The sequence below is a fragment of the Rousettus aegyptiacus genome, unplaced genomic scaffold, assembly GCF_014176215.1.
Source record: "Rousettus aegyptiacus isolate mRouAeg1 unplaced genomic scaffold, mRouAeg1.p scaffold_m13_p_2, whole genome shotgun sequence".
Classification (NCBI taxonomy): domain Eukaryota; kingdom Metazoa; phylum Chordata; class Mammalia; order Chiroptera; family Pteropodidae; genus Rousettus; species Rousettus aegyptiacus.
The window spans coordinates 144,178,917-144,196,500 of NW_023416295.1; the positions used below are offsets into that span (position 1 = coordinate 144,178,917).

Here is a 17,584-nt window from a genome sequence, read left to right on the forward strand (position 1 = left end):
AGTAAAATAGGAACTTCTATGTTTGAGGCTGTGTTATTTACATGCGGATCTGTGTGAAGAAAATAAGTCACCCAGTACATTTTTATACTAGCAAGATGCTTTACAATATGTGAGTGCAAATGCGAAACTATATCCTATGAGTATAAACTCTTTGAACCTTAGATAGTGGAACATGTAATGTTTTATATTGTAATCCTCAACTACATATTACTCAATTTGAGAATTCCCACCCTTTGCCTGAGAGGGAAAGAAAACTCTATATATACAGCCTTCATTCACACAAGACATTTTATTTATATTACCAATTTAATAAAATCCACTAGTGTGCAAATGTTCTCCATATGTGGAAACAGAGGACTAGAATACAGAGAGCCAGTTCTTTGTGTTTTTCAGCTCTTTAAAAATTATGTAATCATAATGTTTTGCCTGCTTTTTAATAAATTGCTAAATATGGTATTTTGCCACTTATAATTTTTCCTTAATCAAAGTAAAGGATCACAATATAAAGCTCAGTTTTCGTATTACTATTTTACCTTATGTCTACGCTGATGGGCTTTAATTTCTGATACAAAATTTTGGTGTTTTCCCAACGGAGGATAAGTCCAAACAGAAAATTGATGCAGGGCTCAGAAGCTGGGGGAGAGAGTGATTTGAGACCAGGATAGAGGGAAATATCAGGACAAAGCTGGTTCAGGAATAGATAAGCAGTTAGGTGGTTACCAACGAAGGAATTAGGAAGCTACTGGACAGGAATTACAGCAGAGAAACAGAGGACAGTGAAGAGGTTTTTGTGGCAAATGAATGTTAGACCAAATCCTGGCTCTGCTGGCCACATTACCTTAGAAGAGGTATTCATCACTGTGAAATTACACTCATTCATCTGAGAAAATCAGGAAATTCCCATGTTTCAGAGCCATGTTGAAACAACCTGTGTAAAGAGTATTGCAACCCAAAAGCACTGTTTCTGCTTTTTTCTATAAGCTCTTGCTTGACCCTATCTTTCCTGAGCTAGAAAAAACTGCAATAATGATGTTATCAATGTTTGAAATGTACACATCCCCAAATGATTCTCCCTTTCTTAGCTTTTTACTATGGAGAATTTCAAACATCTACAGAAAAAAATAGACATCATGTATTACAAACCTCCATGTGCCCATTACTCAGTTTCAACAATTACAAGTCACAGCCCATCTTTTTTCATCTATATTCACTCCCTACCCTCTGTATTATTTTGAAGCAAATCCATACATCATATTATTTTATCTATAAATGTTTCAGTATGTATCTCTAAACAAAACGCCATAAGACATCTAAAATATTTTACAGCTGTTCCCTAATGGCCTTAATATTGAGTGTGCTTAAATTTCTGTCAGAAATTTTTTAGTTTACTTGAATTAGAATATAAATTATATCCACAAATTATAAAGAGTGTCTTTTAAATCTCTTAATCTATTAGCTTACATGCTATTCTGTTCTCTGTATATATGTAAATTAGAGGATTTATCAGATTCAGGTTGATTTTGTTATTGTTGTTGTTGTTACTATTATTATCTGTTATATAAGTTACATCAACCACATGAATACACCAAGTGGTATTGTCATTGATGATGTAATTTTTCCAAACTGATGAATGACTCTTGGAAAAGACCTGAACAAACCAATATATAATCTTGTAAACAATGTAAACAGTAAGTAGTTACGTCCTGGAAATTTTAATATGTGTTAAAATTGTGTAAAAATATTTTGTATTTACATGTAATCTAGAGTTAGGTTTTAGGCCCAGATAATTATAAACTATTTCTCATCTGCATGAATCTCTGGCAAATCATGTGACACATAGGAAAATTCTTTGCCAAGTAAGGTTATCTGCCAAATTTAGCCTCTGGCTCCTGTCCACTAAATGCCAATAGCACCCCAGCAAATCCTATGACTACTATTAATGTCACCTCATATTTAGAAAACTCCTCCTATAGTTCACTTCGTGCCCCTCTTGAAAACCACTGGCTAAGTTCAAGCAATAGGAAAAGAGGAAACTGGTTTTAGTTGCTTATATGCTATAATTTTGTGAAAAGGAATAAGGAAGATATCCTGTATGAGCAATGGCTATTGAAACATTTGCAAATTTAAAGCTTTCCAAAGTTTTTCTCAGTTGACAGGATTTTGTTTCTACAAACTATGTTGGAAAATGTGAATAGGCTTTATGATAAAACAAGTGTGGCCTTAATGATTTCATACTAATACATGTAGTTCAAGTACAGAAATTTTAATAGCTAGCAAATCATTTATACAGGCAGAGTTAAAGAAATTGGCAAAATGACAAAAAATAATTAAGGCATTTTTCATTCTTTTTAAAGCAAAAGTGTAAATTTATAAATCTCCTTATGTTGCATCTGCATAATTGGCCCATAACACTCATAGGAAAATATGTTTCATCTCTGAGATGGAGAAAATAGTCAAATGTTTATCATCTTCCGGCTTACTGGCCTTACTTACACTTACTTTGTTCATCATCCTTTGTTTTTAAATACTGTTCATAATTCTAATATGGAAGCCTTTTTTTAAAAATCTAAATTGGAAGATGTTTTATCACTATTACTTGAAGCAAAAATTGTTTATCATAGTACCTTGCTGTTTTCTGGTACATAGTAGATGTTCATTTGAATATTTTAAAAATTAACTTATACAGTAATTCTCATTAATATATCATATTATTGTACATAATCATGTACTTTCATATGTGTTAATTTTATTCTTATACCCTTATTTTCATGAAACATTAAGTGTCCATCTTTTTACTCAAAGTAGAGTCTGGGGGTGGCTCCATAGTGTAGTGGTTAGCATGTCTGCTTTACATGCAGAAGGTCCTGGGTTCTCGCCCCAGGTGGAGCCACAGACCAGGCCCTGGGTGCGTCAGGACCCCGAGTGTGCAGGGGGGGCCAGGCCCTAGGTGCACGCCGTGAGCGTGTCAAAGGAGATGCCTACCATCAGAGATTCAGTTCTTAACGGGGAAATGGCAACTTCCATAGGTTAGGAGTAGAAGGTGGGGTAGGGGGTGGAATCAAAGATGGGGGGCAGAATCTGTATTAAGTAATTTCTTCTAAATCGTACTGTTGTCATAGATAAGAGAAAAATTTAGGTCTCTTGGCTTTGATTTTAATATTTCTACCAGGAGGTTTCTTTTTGCCTTTAAAAGTATATATGTTTTCTGTTCCTGCTCCATGTATTTAAAGAATATTTGTCAAAACAAAACAAAAAAAATACAAAGGCTTTTAAAATAAACATTTAAAAACAGTGATTAACTCCAGAGTATTTATCACATACTAGCCTTGACCCTGAGAAATCCAAAATAGGATTCCAACATTTTGGTGACAAGTTTGTGTGGTAGGAATACAGCTCTCCTAAAATCAAGTTACCTTATTTAATGTCTGCTTACTGCAAAGCAGGTGCAGCACTGACATAATAACTGTTCAGAGACTGGAACTTTGTAACTATGGAGACATTATCTCACAGTGTTCTATCAGGCAGTGTTGCCCAGATGTAAAAACTGTAGTAGCAAAGATAGCTATTATGGGTTACCGCCGTTCCTCTTGAGTTGCTTCCAGTAAATGCGTCACACCTTCATCTTCGTTTATCTAATATCCTTAGCCAATATCAGTATTGGCTATGTCAGGCCTCTCATATTTCCATTAGAATCCTGGTTCTAGCACCAGCTTGGTAAAGAAATCATTAAATCTGGCAGGTGCTTTAAGGTAATTAGATTAACAGGTGAAGTCACTTGAAAATCTGGCTTGAACCTCAGCTATATTGATTGCCTAATGTCATGATCTGTTTTCCCAGGAAAGAAAAGAGACTTCTCTTCTAGCCAAGATGAAAGACACATAAGCCATTCTGGAAACTTCAGGGACCCTGCAGAGAGTGAAGTTCATGAGCAGAAAGATAAAATGAAGAAACAAGCGCAGTAAGAATGGCTCAAATGAGAGGACATTTGTGTTTTAGAAGATAATGATGGAGCACTTGACCTCTTGTTTCCAAACATCTAATGAAGTAGAACAACAATTGATTCCACACATTTTCTAAAATTAATTAAGTATAACATACAACTATTTCACCAACCACTGTTTTATAAGGTTCAGTCCTTTAATAATATAAAAATGTTCCTAGACAGATCTTCATCTCTGGCCGAGAGTCCAAAGCTAATGTCTAACATGTTAAGGCAATTGACAGATAATTTCTTTAGAACTACTTTACTGACCACGGGACAGAGAATTGCTAGAGAATTTTGGTTTTGGAAATGTCTTGAGTATGTTAAATAAAAGCTACAACTCCCTGTTTTTACTACTAATGTAAAACCATCTATCAACTAAAGAAGTAGCATTGGTTTTCCAATGTTTTCTAAAAAGAAAAATGACCTGTAGTATTGAATATACACAATTTAAAACTAATGTTACTTTGAACTTAGATGTCTTGCATTTACTGTTCAGTTTGTCCATTTTTTTAAATATTAGTTTTAGAGGTCATCTGAGAGATGATTGTTGTCATTATTACCAATTCAGCATCTTTCAAAATAACACTGAAATGCTGGAATTGCACTTTTATAACTGCCTCTGGTTTAGTGCTAATCAATTACAGAGGGAGCAAAATACCAAGAAGGGGCTTGGAAAATTCCATATGCTAATGGGAAAGCTAACTAAGCACTAGGTCAAACCTCTCATCTTCCAAAAGGAATCTAATAGGTTCGTGAGTGCAGGATTTTCAGACAATGGGCTGCCTCACACACATCTCTTCCTGAAATATTTCAGCTCTTCCAAAGGCGCATGCAGCCATTAGAAGTTTCTTATTCAAATACAAAAATAAGAACACTCCATGGCCCTAGGCCAGACTTCTTTGATTGCTACATTTGCAAAGGCTTACTGGGAATTTTTTTGTGGAACTAAGTTTACTTGAAAACACTATCGTTTTACTGGAGGAAGAAAAAAAAAATTAGGGCTTATGAAATGAACATGCTGAAAAGATATAACTAGTTTGTTTGTAATGAAACCCAGATGTAAGGAACTTTGAAAGAAAAAAGTACTTTCTGCTTATTCTAGACAGTATTGAGAAGAAATCATGTCATGTGCGCCTGTCTCAGGTTGAACAGAGATGAAATATTTATAATTTGACAATTGATCTCTGTAGTCTCCTTCCCACTGCCACCACAGTCATCCTCAAGTGTATCTTCGTGAGTTAGAACTTTTCTGACAAAGATGAGTGCTTGGGGTATCAGCAGCATGGCAAGTGCTCAGGCTTAATAATAAGTACTGGGCTAATAACAATGTAATTTTCAAAGCCTATGCCATTTAATTATAAAAAATAATAATAACAATTTGCCTGAGATGTCTGTGCCTTCTGCAAGGTACATTTAGAGAAGTCTGATTTTGAGTACAAAGTTCTCTAGATATAATATTTCTGATGAAGGAACTTATAAATTGTAGAATAAAATCATCGTGACTACCTCTCGGTAAACAGAGAAATTGAAACTGACATCAGCAACATGGCAGATTAGGAAGCTCCTGGCACTGTTTTATGGAAACGTTTGAGTTAAAAACAAAACAAAACAAAACAAAACAAAACAAAACAAAAACACAAGATGGGCTAAAATAACTTTCTAGGAACTCTGGAAAACAAAGAGATCAAAATAGAGACTACCCACGGAGGTAAAAAACTTAGCTCCTGAATTACAGTGGAATGTGCCCCCCAGAAAGGAGGTGCTTGAACTGTTGGCTGTTTATTCAGTTTTTCAGAAAGCTAAAAAGTTTTGGACCTCAGAACTTTGTTCACAATTCAAGCATTAAACATACACATACACGCTCACACACACAAGCATGTTGATTGCTTTTCATTTACTGAGAAGAGTGTGATTCATAAAATGTAGTGTCATAAGCCTTTTCACGAGCTATACCATGAGAATATTGTTTTACTTGTAAAATAATTGCACTGTAGTTTAGAGACTTTGTTTAAAAGACTGTGCAGTAGTTAACAAATGCTTTTATATTTATTAAAAAAAAAAGGAAAATCTTTGTTCATAGGAAGATTTACTTATAAAAATAGCACCTGGAAATTAAGTCTTTTTTCTCCCTCATTTCTGCCATTCTCTTCAGCATTCCCACACACACACATACACACATGTGTATACATGTGTACCGTATTTATAGTCATTCATTTGCAGAGTCTATTTAAAAGTAGATATTAACACTAGAATCTTTAATATATAGAATCTTTAAATATAGGAAAATTAGTTCAGCAGCAGGAGTTAAATTAAAGAAAATTATAGTAAAAATCATAATTTTATGTTAATAGAAAGAGGAAATATGATATAATGAGTGATAAAAGTAAGGTATACATGGTTTATAGAGTCTCAGTTTTGTGTAAAAAAAAAAAATGCATATTAAAGCCTGAAAGAAAATGATGATATTTTGGTTGATTTTTTTTTCTTTCTACTTTTATACTTTTTCAAAACCATCCACAGTAGAAATTTACTGATTTTTAAGTAGAAAATAGGAATGAAGCATGTCTTGACTTGATACTAAAGTGTTTAGATTATTAAAACTAGAAATAGCAAATGTTTTTGTGCTTATGTCAGATGCATAGTATCTTTGAAAAGCAGAACTCTGGATAATAATGATAGTTCATGCTTCATGTCATAGTTTATTTATTTTAACTTTCTTTAATTTATTATTTTTTTGTGCACAGAAGAGAAGATACGCATGTCGACCTCCAAAGGACACACCCATCTTTAGTGCACTTCTTTCCAACTGTGGAAGAGTCAGCTATCACAATACTGCCATTGTCACAGTTTTTATCCTATGAAACTCCTCTCAGTTTCGTTCTGTCTAGCCCTCAAATTAGTAGAGTAAGTGTACTTACATCAACAACTGCATTAAAGTCTCCTAAATCAACTACAGTGCATCGCCAGTTAGAAAGCAAGTCGGGTAAGCAAAACACATACCAAATTTTTTAGACTATTTTTAAAGTGTATGGTTCGATACATTCTTTATGTGTCTAGATGCTAGAATGATGTCTTATTATCTGTCTCCAATAATACTAATTTCTTAATGTCCTATGTAGAGTAATGTGACTACACTCACTATTGGTCTTTGCACTGGAGTCATATTCCAGTCACATAAATATATGTGGCCAAATATACCATTCTCATGATTAAAAAATCTTGAGTTTTCATAATGGTTCATGGGTTGACTGCTAGATGTTCTAGAATTACTAGATAACTTAAAATTCCAATGTATCACAGTAACTTCCTTTCCTCTGAATGCTAACAGAAAGGTTAAGCAATGTCTTGTGTAGTTTGTGCCTTTAGGAGATTTAGGGCTTTGGTGAGAGAAAGACAGATAAAAGAAGAAAAGTGAAGCAGGTAAAATGGTGAAGAGAAAAGAGAGAAACAATAAAGAATTTAAAGGAGAGGAAAGCAAAAACAGTAGTATGGTCGGAAGAAGTAAAGTTTTGGCAGTTGCCAACAATGAACTCAGCAATGCCCATGCTATTGGGTTTTTAGTCCTCGCCATGTTTAGGAAACTTTGAGGATATGTTATAGTTTACTGAAATGAACACCGTCCTTGGAAACAAAGGACCTGGGTCCAAACTACCTTTCTGCTCCCTGCAATATGAGATTTAGGTAAGGATTTTATCATCTGAGTCCCATTTTCTGTAAGTGCAAAATAGGGATTAAAATACCAGTTTCATAGGACTAGTCTAAAGATTAAACATTTATGAAAATCACCTAGCACATAGTAAGTACTCAATAAAGATTAGTTATGAATCTGAACATATCTGTAAGAATAGGCTACATTTTGAATTTACATTTCAATTACCAGTGAACTATCAAGTCTCAAAACTGGTAGCACAAGCACACTCTTTATTATTTGATACCTCCATTTTCCTCTACTATCCTGTGGACTTATACAGACTGGCTACTTCTTATTCCTATTTGATTTTGTTTCTGGTATTTCCCTAAGCCTTTGACACAGTGTTATGTAGGATTTTGACCTACTGCCATTACTGTCATATTCGCTATGTGTTATTGTTTGCATGCCTGAGACACTCTTTTCAAAGAAACCGCCTAAATTCATGCCGACATTTAGCAATGACCAAATCCATATGCTTAAAAGTGAAAATACAGATTTTACATCTAGAGAAGGGATATTTTCCATCCTTTGGCGCTGTGTTATTATGGTGCATGTTCTATATTTGGGTTAAATTCAAAGCTCCTAGTATTAGTGAAAAAAAAAAGAAAAATAGAATGGCTTCCCCTTGCAAGATGAGAGTTCAGCTAGGATGTAGACTTCTCCTCCAGTTACTGTAGATTCTGCTTCTGCAGAAAGATGTTTGAATTTGCTGTGTTTATTTCCATCTTTTCTTCTAGATGAAATAATAGCTGGGACTAAAATTGATGTGTCTACTCCTTTTAGCATACAAAAGTTTTCATCCCTCAGGATGAGCTGTTAAAAGAGCTGCAATATACATTCTCCTTCCCCAAAGTAATTTAAGGATTGAGTAAATATTTGACTGGGAATAAACTAATTTAATTCCAAACATTTCTTCTAAGCAAAATATTTTGAGGAATCCTCTTTAGAAACTCTGAGTTTATTCCTTTTTATCTTTCATCTCCCTTTGGTTTTATTAAAGTTACAAGAATATAAGGCAAACTCTAGATTGTGTTAATCCTCTGATGGTTTTGGACCCAGGGTTACATCAACCAAAACACCTGTACTACAATAATAGCCATCATTTATTGAATATCTGCTAAATCCCAGACATTGCTAGGCACTTACCTACATTACCTTCAACCTTTATATCTCCTTATCAAAGTAGTATTATCCTTATTTTATGTTCAGGAAAACTGAGAACTGGAAAGTTTCAATCAGTTGGTTTAGTAAGTGTCTGTCTAAACCTAAGACATATTATTCTATCCACTTCATCATGATGCCTCTCTGTAGTGTTACTCTCTCTTTGCAGATACATTATTATATTTATCCAGCAATATTCTTTCTGTGAAAAATAATGAAATCTATTTTGTGTTTGAATCTTAACAGCGAGAATTTTAAAGGAGTAGATTTCCAAAAGGATACTAGAATCCGTTTAAGCATTACTTTATCTTTCTAATAAAGTATTTTTGTTGACGAGAGGAAATTTAAGTCTTTACCTGGCAAAAATATTAACCACTGGTAGTAAAGGACTCATTGGAAGCTTTAATTTATGGGTAGCAATTTGGAGAGAATAGCTAATATGCAATAGAATAAAGCTGTATTTATATTTAACAAATTGAAATTTGAAAGACTCAAATGTTTTGCCTACTCAAAAACTTATATGCTTCTAGTACAACTAAATAACCAGTTAAGTAGTCATTACACTGATGATATGATTGATAGTTTAAGGTAACTGAAATAATCTCTAGGAATTGAGTTATCACTAAAAATAATCAATTACTGGTTATTTTACAGACCTTAGTTTAAAGCTTTTAACTACCTTCATTTAGTTTGGCAATGACAGTAAAATATATAAGAATATAGTTTTGTAGAAGCAAAGAATGATAGTGGCTTTGGGTTCTTTTAATGTCCTTTTATTTACTTCTCTTTCTGTTGCTTTCCTCTTTGATTTCTTTGAAAGGAGTCAACAGATGCATAAACGAAAAGTCTCTGTCAGTTCATGCCTTTGAGCTAGCCGTGACTGGAGAAGGGGAGGATTATTTCCAATCTTTGTTTGGTGATCCAAAGAAATCTCTTACACAAGCATTCCAACCCGAGAAAGCTTGGAAGCACTTTGCTATGATTCTTAAAGAAGTGAGCCAATCTAGATCCAGGTACATATTCTATTTGAATTATTTAACATCTCCTATTGGGTTAGAAGCAATAAATCAGTAGGAAACAGTTCTAAGCTGTTTGAGATCCATGATTTCATCTAAAATCCTGAGCAATTATTGAAATATAACTGTTTTGTGTTCTGAGAGTTAAAAGGAATCAATATAACTTTCTAAGAAACCTCACAAGGAATGTTAATTCTTCGCAGATGCCAGAGAAAACAGCACCACATAATCCCTATAAATAAAGTCAACCCAATTATTCAAGGACCTTTTTTATTATCGGCAAATTATCAGATGGACTTAGTATCTTTTTTTTTCTCCTACCAGGACCTGAAGTTCAAGATAGAAGGAGAAAGGTTAGACTTTTAACTCGCTGACTCATTTTCATGCCATTAGTATCTATGGAAAAAAGAATTGATCAGGAAGAGAGTTATCTTGCTTTTTTTGTTGTATGAACAACAGATAGAATTGTAGATTGTTAGTAATGAATACCTGTTGACAGTGGTGCTATAGGGTTACAAGAAGTTGTTAACCAGAGTTAAAAGTCAGACATAAAGGAAACTTTTTCTGCCTTAGGTCAGATTTTTAAAAATCAATCACTATTACCATCTAACTGTAGTGAATACCTAAGTGTTCTATCAACCATCTGAAAACACTTAAATTATTTATTCAGTACCTACCCTGTTAAATATGATGAATTCGGGGGCACAAAATTTCAAAAAAAAAAAAAACTTATGAATGTGATTTTAAGAACTTCCATTCAGATCAGGGATGACTTGCAGGTAAGGATCAAGAGAGAGGCAAAAAAAGTATCAAGGCATTCAGAGGAAAGCTTTCTTTCAGCAGATGATCTTGGAAGATTTTGCGAAGGAGTTATTACTTAGAATATTGTGAAGGGATAAGTAAATTTTGAATATGAAAATTTATAGTCTGTGAGAGCATTCTAGCATATTAGTTCTCAATCTACCTGCATAAATCACCTGGGAAACTGTTAATCTCCTGGCCCTACCCCAGACTCTGAGTCAGAATTCTAGTGGTGGAATTGGGCATCGTGTGTGTGTGTGTGTGTGTGTGTGTGTGTGTGTGTGTGTGTGAGAGAGAGAGAGAGAGAGAGAGAGAGAGAGAGAGAGAGAGAGAGAGAGAGAGAGATTGGGCATCGTGTGTGTGTGTGTGTGTGTGTGTGTGTGTGTGTGTGTGTCTTTTTAATCCCATGGTAATTTTCATGTACAGCCTGGGCTTAGAACCACTGGCCTAGAGCAAAAAAAGCACATAAACCAAGTGAAGGAGGCAGAAAAGCTAAGATCAGGTACAAGGCATTTTAAAGCGTGGCTACAGTGAACTGTGCCCAAAGTGTTAGGGCCAGAGCTGGGGACAGATCATAGTCAGCTTTTAATACCAGACTGAGGAATTTGGACTTCACTATGGAAAGCAATGGGAAAGTTTCAAACAGAGGTGTGATAGGATTGTGATTTAAAATATTTAATCTGAGTCAATGAATATTATAAATAATTGTTGGAGTTTTTCAAAGGCTTTTTATACATCTATTAAGATGATCATATGGGTTTTTTTTTTTTAATGTTAAAACAACCCTACACTCTTGGAATAAATCCCATTTGGTCATAATATTTATCCTTTTAATATATAGTTGAATTCAGACTTTTACATCTATGTCTGTGAAGAATATTGGGCTGTAGTCGTCTTTTCCTGTAATGTCTTTGCCTGCTTTGGTATAAGATAATGTTTGCTTCATAGAATGAGTTGAATATATTCCCTCTTCTTTTATTTTCTAAAAGAGTTTTTTAGAAATAATATAATTTTTTCCTTAAATGCTTTTATAGAATTTAACTGTGAAGCCATCTGGGCCTGGGGCTTCTTTGTGGGAAGGATTTTGCCTACAAGTTTTATTTCTTCAAAATAGGATATTTTGGTCATTTATTTCTTCTTGAGTGAACTTGGATAGTTTGCGTCTTTCAAGGAATTTGTTTATTTTGTCTTAGTTGTCAGATTTATTGTCGTGAAATCATTTATAATATTCCCTTGTTATCCTTTAGTATCTACAGAATCTGTAGTGATGTCACATTTCTTATTGCCGGTACTGATTATATGTGCCTCCAATCTTGCATAAAAGTTATCAGTTTTCTTGAGCTTCTCAAACAACCAGTGTTTGGTTTCATTGATTTGTCTCTATTTTTGTTTTGTTTCATTTTCTATTTCATTGATTTTTATTCTGATCTGTATTCCCTTCTGCCTACTTTAGGTTCCATTTGCTTCTCTTTTTTTAGTTTCTCAAGGTGAAAGTTGAGCTCATTGATTTTGTACCTTTTTCTCTTCTCCTGTAAGCATTTAGTACCATAAATTTTCCTCTAAGTAAAGTCTTAGTGGCATCCCACAAATTTTGATATGTTGTATTTTCATTTTCATTCAGTTCAAAATACTTTCTAATTTCTGTTTTTATTTCTTTAATCCTTGAGTAATAAAAAGTGTATTATTTAGTTACCAAATATTTTACAGATTTCCCAGAATTATTTTCAATAATTCTCCAGATATCTTTTTCTTATTAATTTCTAATTAAATTCCATAGTGGTCAAAGAACATAGTTTGTATGACTTAAGTCTTTTTAAATGTATTGAGACTCATTTTATAACCAGGATATTGTCTATCCTGAAACATGTTCTGAGTATACTTACAAAAAAATATATATTCTGTTGTTGAATAGAGTGTTTCATAAATGTCAATCAGGTCAAATTGGTTGATAGTATTAAATCTATTGTCTTTTTGCTGATACATTTGCTGATTATGTCTACTAGTTTTATCAATTATTGAGAAAGCATTGTTAAAATCTCTGACCACAATTGTGTTGTTGATTTTTCCTTATGGTTCTATCAATTTTTGATTTATAAGCTCTGTTTTTTGCTTTATTTGCTTTATAAGCTCCATTTTTTTAGGTGCACAGACATTTAGGATTGTTATATCCTCTTGATGAATTAATCTCTATATCATTATGAAATGTTATTTTTTTATCCCTGGTATTACTTTTTGCTTGTAAATCTACTATATCTGATGTTAATATAGCTGCTCCAGCTTTCTTTTTACTGGTGTTAGCATGGTGGGTCTTTTCCTATTCTTTTACTTTCAACCTATTTGTGTCTTTATATTCAGAGGGCATGTTTTGTATATAGCATTTAGTTGGAACTTGCTCTTTTATCCAATCTGAAAATCTCTGTCTTTTAATTTGAGCATTTAAACCATTTACATTTAAAGTAATTGTTAATATGGTTAGGGTTAAGTCTACTATCTTACTATCTTGTTTTCTGTTCTAACTGCTCTGTTTTCTTTTCCCCTTTTTCTGTTTTTTGAATTAATTATTATTAATTTTATTTTATCTTCGTTGCTGACTGAATAGCTTTAATTCTGATATTTTAGTGGTTCCTTCCAGGTTAATAGGACACATCTTAAATCTATCACAGACTACCTTCAAACGATATTATACTACTTCACATATAGTATAAGAGCCTTACAATACTATACTTTTATTTCTTTCCTCCAAGCTTTTGCATCACATATTTTACTTCTACATACATTATAAACCCCATAATCCATAGTTATTTTTGTTTAATCAACTTTAAAATTATTTAAAGGATAAGAAAAATATCTTTTATATTTACCTTTATGTTTTCACTGCTTTGCGGTGCTTTTTAGTGCTTTTGTTTTGTTTTGTTTATTTATTTATTTCTTGTCTATAACTCATGTTTTCATCCAGTTAAACCTTCTTTAACATTTCTTGTAGTATGGATTTGCTTGTGAGAAATTATTCAGTTTTTTAAATAGTTTTATTGAGATATCATTGATATAAAATTAAACACACTTAAAATGTATAACTTGATTTTTTCTTTTTGATTTTTTATTGAGATATAATTGTCACATAACATTGTGTAAGTTTAAGGTGTACAACATGATGATTCGATATGCATATGTATTATGAAATGATTACCATAGTAAGATTAGTTAACACATCCATTACCTCACATAATTACTTTTTTGTGTGCGTTGTGAGAACATTTAAGACCTATTCTTTTAGCAATTTTTAAATATATAAAGCAATATTGTTAACTATAGTCAGCATGCTGTACATTAGATCCTCAAAACTTATTTATCTTATAACTGAACTTTTGCATTCTTTGACCAACATCTCTCCCATTTCCTTTATCCTCCTTCCCATCCCTGTTAAACACCACTCTAATCTCTGTTTCTATGAATTCAGCTTTTCTAGATTCCACATGTAAATGAGACCATACAGTACTTGTCTTTCTCTGTCTGGTTTATTTCTTTTGGCATAATAGCCTCAAGGCCTACACACCTTGTCACAAATGGATTTTCTTCATTTTATGGCTGCATAATTTTCCAGTTTATATATTTATATAAAATGTATACCATGTTTTCTTTTTTATGTGTCAGTAGATACTTAGTTGGTTTCTATTTCTTGGCCATTGTGAATAATGCTACAATGAACATGGTGGTGCAGATAGCTGTATAAGATAGTAATTTTATTTCCTTTGGAAAAATACCCAGAAGTTGTATTGCTGGATCATATGGTAGTTCTATTTTTAATCTTTTGAGATTAAAAATAACGTTCAAAATCTTTTTTCATATTGACTGTTTCGATTTACGTTCCTACCAACAGTGCCTTAAGGGTTCCCTTTGCTTCACATCCTTGCCGACATTTGTTATTTTTTGTCTTTTTGACAATAACCATTCTAATAGGTGTGAAATGTTTCTCATTGTGTTTTGACTTGGATTTCCTTGATGATTAGTGATATTGAGCACCTTTTCATGTACCTGTTGGCCATTTATATGTCTTCTATGAAAAATGTCTATTCGAATCCTTTTTCCATTTTTAATTGGATTATTTATGAGGCTTTTTTTTCTGCTACAGAGTATCTTATATATTTTAGATATTAACCCCTTATCAAATATATAGTTTGCAAGTTTTTTTTCCCATTTTGTTAGTTGCATTTTCATTTTATTGATTGTTTATTTTGCTGTGCAGAACCTCTTCAGTTTGATGTCGTTCCACTTCTTGATTTTTGTTTTTGTTGCTGGTGTTTTTAGTGTCATATCCAAAAAATACTTATCAAAGCTAATGTTAAGGAGCTTTCCCCCTATATTTTCTTCTAGGAGTTTATGGTTACAAATCTTACATTTAAGTCTTTAATCCATTTTGAGTTAATTTTGTGAGTGGTATACGATTGGAGTCCAATTTCATTTTTTTTTTCTTTTTGCATGTAAATATCCGGTTTCCCCAGCATCATTTATTAAAAGGAACTATGCTTTCCCCTTTGAGTATTCTTGGCTCCCTTGTCAAAATTAGTTGATTGCATATGCATGGTTTTATTTCTGGGCTCTTGATCTCATACAACTTAATATTTTAATATAAATATATATTGTGAAATGATCACCACTTTCCAGCTAATTAACATATCTATCATCTCTAATAGTTATCACTTGTGTGTGTATGTGCATTGAGAAAAATTTAGACCTATCAAGTATACAATACAGTATTATTAACTATTACCACTGTGTTATACATTAGATCTCTAGAACTTATTCGTTTTGCATAACTGAGACTTTGTACCCTTTGACTCATATTATTTCATTTCTCCCTTCCCCTAGCCTCTGGCAGCCACCATCCTATTCTACTCTCTGATTCTATGAATTTGACTATTTTCAACTAAATTCCACATAAGTGAGATTATGCAATATTTCTCTCTTCCTATCATGTTTATATTTTGCTTAGCATTATGTCCTCCACCTCCACCCACGTTGTCACACATGCATGTTGTCAAAATCCATGTTAAAGGCAGGATTTCTTTTTTTTTTTTTTAAGGCTGAATAAATTGTAAATTTATTAGTCCACTCATTCATTGAAGGACATTTAAGTTGTTTCCATATCTTGGATACTGTGAATAAAACTGCAATAAATATGAAAGTGCATATATCTTTTTTCTATCATAATTTTCTTTCATTTGGATACATACCCAGAGGTCAAATTGCTGGGTAATATGGTAGTTTTGTTTTTAATATTTTGAGGAGCCTCCATACTGTTTCCCATAATGGCTGTACTAATTACAATCCTACCAACAGTGTACTAGAGTTTCCTTTTCTTCACATCCTTGCCAGCATTTATCTTTTATTTTTGATAATAGCCATCCTAAGAAGTGTAAGATGATATCCCATTGTGATTTTGATGTACATTTTTCTGACAATTTGTGATGCTGAACACATTTTCACATACCTGTTAGCCACTTGACTTTCTTCTTAGGTATTTATGTAGGTCCTTTGCCCATTTTTAAATCAGATTATTTGCTTTTATTGCTATCAAGTTACATAAGTTTCTTATATATTTTGGCTATTAACCCATATTGGATAACTGGTTTCCATTTTTTTTCCATTCTCTAGGTTGCCTTTTTATTTTGTTCTTCACTTCCTTTGCTGTGCAAAAGCTTTTTAGTTTGACGTAATCCTATTTGCCTATATTTGCTTTTGTTGCCTTGCTTTAGGTGTCATATCTAAGAAATTATTTCAAGACCAATGTCAAGAAATTTTTTTTTCTAGAAGTTTTATGGTTACAAATCTTAAGGTTTAAGTCTTTAACGTATTTTGAGTTAATTTTTGTGTATGGTGCGATTTAGGGTACTAATTTCATTCTTTTACATACAGATATCCAGTATTCCAACATTTATGAAAGAGGCTATCCATTCCCTATGTGTGTTCCTGGCTCCCTTGTTGAAGATCAGTTTACCCTAAACATGTGGGTTTCTTTCCTGCTTCTCTATTCTGTTCCTTTGGTCTGTCTGTCTGTTTTTATGCCAGTACCATATGTTTTCATTACTTTAGCCTCGTAATATAACTTGAAGTCAGGAAGTATGACTTCTTACTCAAGATTGCTTTGGTTATGTAAAATCTTTCATGGTTCCATATGAATTTTAGGATTGTTTTTTTAAAAAAGAATTATCATGGAGATTTTTATAGAGATTGCATTAAATTTGTAGATTACTTTAAGTAGTATGAACATTTGACAACAATAGTTCTAACCCATGAACATTGACTGTTTTTCAATTTATTTGTGCCTCTTAAAATTTTCTTCATCAGTGTTTTATAGTCTTCAGTGTACAATTTTTTTACCTTTTTGGTTAACTTAATACCTAAGTATTATTCTTTTCATTGCTAATGTAAATGGGATAGATTTTTAATTTCCCTTTTGGTCATTTAATAAACTAACTGGTTAGCTGGTATACAGAAATGCCACTTACTTTTGAATGTTTATTTTGTATCCTACAACTTTAGTAAATTTATGTATTAGTTCTAACAGTTTTTTGTTATGCTTATAGTGTTTTCTACATATACAATCATGTCACCTTCAAGGAAAAAGAGATAATTTACTTCTTCCCTTCTGATTTGGGCATCTTTTATTTATTTTTCTTGCCTGGTCGTTCTGGCTAGGACTTCCACTACTGTGTTGGAAAGCAGTGGTGAGAATGGGCATCTTTGCCTTGTTCTGATCTTAGAAGAAAAGTTTTTAGTTTTTTTCCCACTGACTATGATGTTTGCTATGGGTTTTTCATATATGACCTTTATTGTGCTGAGGTGTTTTCCCTATTTACCTATTTTATTGAGAGTTTTTATCATAAACAGATATTGAATTTTGTTGAATGCTTTTTTTGTATCTGATGCAGA

General features: G+C 32.9%; 1 protein-coding gene across 3 annotated transcripts in view; it reads left to right on the forward strand.

Annotated features, from left to right (window-relative positions):
• The window catches only part of LMNTD1 (lamin tail domain containing 1), a 237,692-nt gene that overhangs the window by 195,016 nt on the left and 25,092 nt on the right, over positions 1–17,584 (forward strand). For 2 of the 3 annotated variants that reach the window (XM_036237235.1, XM_036237233.1), the window contains exons 2-4: positions 3,838–3,958; positions 6,730–6,968; positions 9,658–9,850. In XM_036237235.1, the coding sequence (XP_036093128.1) occupies positions 3,942–3,958; positions 6,730–6,968; positions 9,658–9,850 (449 nt within the window). In that variant the 5' untranslated portion in view covers positions 3,838–3,941. The remainder of the gene's footprint in view (positions 1–3,837; positions 3,959–6,729; positions 6,969–9,657; positions 9,851–17,584) is intronic. The other variant, XM_036237234.1, reaches the window with a different exon arrangement.